The 5,627-nt window shown below is 41.7% G+C and overlaps 1 protein-coding gene across 1 annotated transcript; it reads right to left on the reverse strand.

Moving 5' to 3' along the window:
• Positions 1-438: 438 nt before the first annotated feature.
• LOC133922423 (uncharacterized) lies at positions 439-5,331 on the reverse strand. Its single transcript, XM_062367754.1, has 5 exons — positions 5,082-5,331; positions 4,851-4,939; positions 1,294-2,142; positions 1,038-1,187; positions 439-955 (listed from the first exon to the last, which is right to left on the reverse strand). The coding sequence occupies exons 1-5, from the start codon at positions 5,164-5,166 to the stop codon at positions 551-553; spliced, it is 1,578 nt and encodes a 525-aa protein (XP_062223738.1). The 5' UTR covers positions 5,167-5,331; the 3' UTR covers positions 439-550.
• Between the last annotated feature and the right edge of the window lie 296 nt (positions 5,332-5,627).

Consider the following 5,627-nt stretch of genomic DNA (forward strand, 5'->3'; position numbering starts at 1 on the left):
AATAGTAAAATTCGTACATTGGTACATTTGTACACAAGAGAAAATTCTAAAGAAGTCAGGAAATGTACATCTTGTTATAACATACACACCTAATAAGGACTGTGCAAAAACACATACAAAAAAATTAGCGGAGTTGACATAGAGTCTTGTCGTCTTTTCATCGGTGTCATTTGGATTCTTCTAGGAGATTTACTTGCGTTGTTCTTGATACAGCGCACACTGCTTTGTATCTCACAATATCCGATCCAAATCTGCGGACTAATACGCATGAACAGAGATACCAACGTATGAGAGGCAAGATCGGTTTGATTTGATTATGTCAGAACTCAGAAGGTCGACCAAGCATCAGATGGCACAAAATGAGGATGATGTAGAGTCAAGCAGAGAAATTGGCGTTGGAGTCAAGCAGACGTAAGGCACTCATTCAACAAAGGTATGTGTTTTAAGGAAGCACAATACATGTAATATTAATGATAACTTAGTAAACAAGGCACAGCACGCACGATGTTACATAGCTAAATATTCAATAATTGAACATTTAACTTGACATCTAGAGCTCCAAAGTATGGCACCAGCTACAAGGCCCCCGAACATCTAACTTAACCGTAGAGGGAACTTTCCCCACGATGTATCTTTCGATGGCCATGAGCCCTCTATTGGCTTCCATGATCATCTGATTAGTAAGTCGGGAGCATTCACCGGTTTTGCGGGCAGAAGTTACAGAACACCTACCCATATCGTCTTTGTCATTCGCATCAAATACGCTGTCCAAGGTGATACATTCCAGTGATGTTGCATTCTCAAGAATATGGCATGTTAGCTCAACCATGCTCTTTGCGGAGCAGAAGCCAAAGATCGTCACATCCTTGAGGCTGTCATGCTTGTGTTCAGACATCTGCCTCATATGTGAGGCATCCCCAAAAATCGAATCAAACTCCATGTAACCCTGATTTACCTGCACAGGATCAAAACTAATGTCACATATATTTGGTTCGCCACAGGTACTAGATATCTTTGCTAGAAGAAGAGTGACTTACACCCAAGATGAAAGTCTCCAAAACAGGAGAAGCGTCGAGAAAAGAAACCAAAGACAAATAATCATATCCTGGGGAAAGATCTCCATCAAGAAAAAATTCCAAGTACTTGAGGTGGAGGAATTTGGCAGCTACCACCGGTGTATTAATCCTCTGCATAAAGATATCTCATATTAATTATATCTCAGGGCATGAGTGCATGACTACAGATAAATTTCATCACACAGGTATATAATAATACAGAGTATCAGATTAATACCTCACTAATTGAAGATAAGGTAAGAGTTTCGATATTTGGCACAATATATGGAAGCTTGGTAATAGCGTAACAGAGAAAGTTGGTATTATTTGAACATCTCATATCTAGGTTCTTCACTTGCAATGACTGTCCGAGTGAGAGTTGTACTAGGTCACCATCAAAGTAGATGGTGGAGAGGTTCGGAGCTTTGCTCTCTATCATTTGCAGCATTCTGCAATAAGAAACAGTCAGCCAGCTGAGTCGCTCCAGCATGCACGGTATCTTCAGGCAGATGATCTCATCGCAAAATATGAGTTCCAACTTCTTCAAAGCAAAAGAATTGGAAAGAAGGCACCCTAACTGTTCCCCTGTGATATGCACGCCATGCAGATACAGATTTGTTAGGCTTCTTAAGCAACCAATGCCAATTGTGGGACGGAAGGCACAATAGGTGAGGTGAAGATGCCGAATCGAGCTTCGATTCCCACCAAATAAAAGTGAGCATGGGAAGGTGTAGCTTTCCCTGTATTTTAAAGGCAGCCAAAGGGTGATATTTTCAATCCCCGGTGTAATAGCAATCTGAAGCCAATTATTGAGATAACAAGTGTCTAGATCGCGGCAATCAAAGATGTCAAGCTCAAGTGTCTTCACGCCAGTGCCTGAGTGGTTTTTCAGAATCTGGTCAACTTTGCTAGTGAAGGCCCTTGCTATATCACCCTTTCCACATGCATTTTGTTTCAAGCCTAGTGTTTCCTTAGTGAGGATGAGGTTGGGATGTCGTTTCCATGAATGTAGAAATGCACGAGATACACAAGCAGCGCGGGCAGAATCTTGCATTGGCATTAGGGAATGTATATGGCACCAGATGTCCTGCACAAGCATGGAAAGATAGTTGAACACTGCGGTTATAAGGGCAAATGGTTACTTCAACAGAAAACATAGGACCATATGAAAACATTCTACCACAGGTGCTCTGCTCACGTTTGCACAATATGTGCTGCATCAAAAGAGTTGATAGTGCATTGGGAACTATTGCCTAGCATGGCGGTTCGGCCATATTAAACTATGGAAGTGTACACACACTCCTAGGCGAACCAAAAAAGAAAAAAGAACTCTTAGCTAGCAATTAACTGACGCTTTCTGCTTTCTTTGAAGCTAGTTAGTTGAGCTTTCCTTTCAAAAGTGGAAACACTTACTCATTCCTCTTAGTTATTCCCTAGATGATGAACCAGCACTTTGACTACAAATACTACTTGATTTTATGTTACTGGAATACTGTATTAATTAAAGTTAGTGGGTTCAGTTCCTAGATGAGATGCCTCCTTACTTGCATTTCCTAGTTAAGATTAGCTAATCGATTAACTTCTGTATAGGGTACAAAAGGTACTTGTCAATATTTGCATATTGAATCCAACAAATTTGGCAGCGATAGGGTAAGATACATGGCATATAGTTGATATTTGGTAACTAAGATAAGGTAATAGATAAGATATAATAATGGCTTCAAAAAAGTATATGCAGTTTGATTCGCCATCTGTACTAGAATTAGGAAGCATAATAGTGAATTCAATGATCTCGTGTGAGCAGTGAAGCCAGCAAAAATGTGCAAAGAAGGCAGAATGCACAAATAATTTTTTTTTTCTTGCAAAGACTTTCTTGCAGCAAAACATTTCAACAATGTAATAAGGTATCTCACTTATGCTCAAGTTGTCAAAACTGACCATTTTCCCTTTTCTTCAAGTATGTATATGCATACATGCATGGTTTTAAGCTTGCTCATACTCCTAGTCAAGTCCTGTTACTTGGGACAGTCCTGTAATGGATCTACTGTACAGCATTTCAGTTTTTACAGAAGAAGCTCATGCAGGCAGAATGGCAGAATAAAAGGGAGGTGTTTTGGTCTAAGTCAAGGATATGGAACATGAAGTGTTCTATAAACAGTTTTACTAGGTTGCCTGTATACTGGCAGTGCTCTCATATCACTTTATATGGCCACGAGCCCACAATAACTTGACAATGTCTGCAATGATATATGTGGCTGCATTTAACTGGAGAAGGATTTCAATGGAGCTCCTATAGTAACTGGCCTGTCTTCAAAGGCTAGTAAAGATCGCATATGCACATCTCCAAAGTTTAAAAAGTGAACAGCACACAAGTGGAAGATCTTGCTTAGCAGTATATGATAGACCTTTATAAATTTTGCATATATTGTTTGTACTACAAGGAGTTGTATGAAACAGCATCAACAGTTGTATAATCTGCAGAGCATCAACAGTAGTAAAATCTGCAGATGTAGACACTACGACCTAGCTTTTGGGCGAAGGATACACGGGAAAAGAAGAGGCGCCTTTGTTCGTTTTGTCAGTATCGGCAGTCAAGGAAGCATTCTTTCGAGGTATATAAGCTTGACAAGGAAGGCATGTGCTTGACAAGGAAGAAGCCTAAGGACAAGTTGCACAATGAGGGTCCTGGTAAGCATAAACAGCAGCAGGACACAGGAAAGACCACAACGATCACAGCAAAGAAGAACAAGCCACTGCTGATAAGGGAAGATAGATCCACAAACACAAAGTCTACTCCTTATGAAGATACCAAAGATCTAAGATTACAGGCAGACAGTTTCATGCTAAAGTGTTAAAGCTGCAACAGTTAAAACAATGCAATGCTACTAATGCAGGAAGATTATAGGAGGTTGCAGCTCTAGGAATCTAGGAGCACAAGTACGCAGGAGTTTTGACTACAGTCTATTATCTGCTCTGACTAGTCATCTTGGCGTTTGGCATTTGCAAGTGTGCGTTCAAAATCAAGGTTGCTTTACACAAGAGGGCACCTTTCACAGGTGACACATGGGACCATTGTAACAGACTGACCAAGAGATATGATCCAATTTATGACAGATCAGCAGCTCGCTGTGAAGATACAAAAGGATTTTCCTCTTATTCTAAAATAGATATTTTTTCTAGAACAGGAGCCTTCAAATATACTGTTCAAGCAAGCAATTACAAAGGAAAAGTGGAGCATCCTCCACCCACAAGTGGAGCAAGCTGAGCACACAAATGAGCAGTTGTGAGCACACAAATGCACACAGATTATATTTTTATACGCTCCTTAATGTCTTATGTTTTTTTAATGACCTAGACAATATCAAAATTGCATTTCTTTTTAGCTTTCATTTAGGTGATTCAAAAAAGCATAAACCAGTGTCGCCCTGGCTCGCTAAAACTTTGAAAGAATCTAGACCTCTGAAACCAGCTATTTTGCATGTGGGAAGGAATTGCAAAGCAGGATCCTGTGACTCGTAAGCCATCTTTTTTAGGTAACGCCATGCCAAAGTGATATCAAGCTGGCTTTTGACTACTTGTGACAGTCTTCAAGTATTAGGTTATGGCAGGATGAAATTTGGCTGTTTGTGTTTCCATGTTTTTAACTGGGAAGTAGTGAGGTACTGGAAGGCCTGTTCACAGATTTTATTTGGCTAGCATAGGCCGACCAATTTGTGCAGTTAGCACGTTCTCAAAAAAAAAAAACTGTGCAGTTAGATCAGTCATAGTGATTAATAAAAGTCTTTCACACCGTACCGCTGGGAGGTTTGGCCACGAATCTCTGAATCTTTTACCAGGCCGAGAGTTATCCTTCTTCGCTTTAGACATGGAAGGAATCGATCCATCTGGAACACATCATGTATGTACGGTTACCCTATGGATAATACAGATACTAGTACTAGCTAACAGAAGAAAGCAAGATGCTCAAGCGACCACATGAGCACACACGGAAGGAAGTCTCGCCTAGGATCTGTGACGACGACTTACTGCGGACTTGGACTTTGTGACGACGACGACGACGACGCTCCCGCTGCCGCGTACTCATGAGCCGCTTCAGAGACAGCATCCCCATGATTGATGATATCACCTCGCTCCGGATCGAGGCGAGAAATCGAGGGCGGGCGGGCAGCCTCTGTTTTTCTTCCGCTCGATCTGTCCTGCCTCTGCCTAAAAACACCAACCGGGCGGGCGGGGTGGGGACTCGAATCGGAACCAACGAGCCGCCGGCGGGGAGGAGGCAACCGGACGACGCCACGCTAGGGCTTCAGTATTTAAGTCTGCTTGGGCTAGGAGCCTAGACGCTGTCGTCCGCCCCGGCCTTGCTTCCTCACTTTATTTCGGCCCACACGACCCATTATAGAGTATGAGTGGCCCATGTGCTAAGGTACGTTCTTTAAGGTCTTTTTTATATATATTTTTATTTTTCAACATTTGCAAAATACACGGCATTTCAAAATTTTGTACATCTAGACTACCGTCACCCGTTGGAATGGCGAGAGCTTGTGACGTCCACATCAATGTGTCGCTCAACCA

The sequence above is a fragment of the Phragmites australis genome, chromosome 6 (assembly GCF_958298935.1).
Source record: "Phragmites australis chromosome 6, lpPhrAust1.1, whole genome shotgun sequence".
NCBI lineage: Eukaryota > Viridiplantae > Streptophyta > Magnoliopsida > Poales > Poaceae > Phragmites > Phragmites australis.

Bases quoted from the DNA above. Each gene is read 5' to 3' on its own strand.
- LOC133922423 (XM_062367754.1), bottom strand. From the start codon at position 5,166: ATGGGGATGCTGTCTCTGAAGCGGCTCATGAGTACGCGGCAGCGGGAG. The intron at 4,940-5,081 runs GTAAGTCGTCGT...GATGTGTTCCAG, and splicing joins TCACAAAGTCCAAGTCCGCA to ATGGATCGATTCCTTCCATG. The intron at 956-1,037 runs GTAAGTCACTCT...GATCCTGTGCAG, and splicing joins TGGAGACTTTCATCTTGGGT to GTAAATCAGGGTTACATGGA.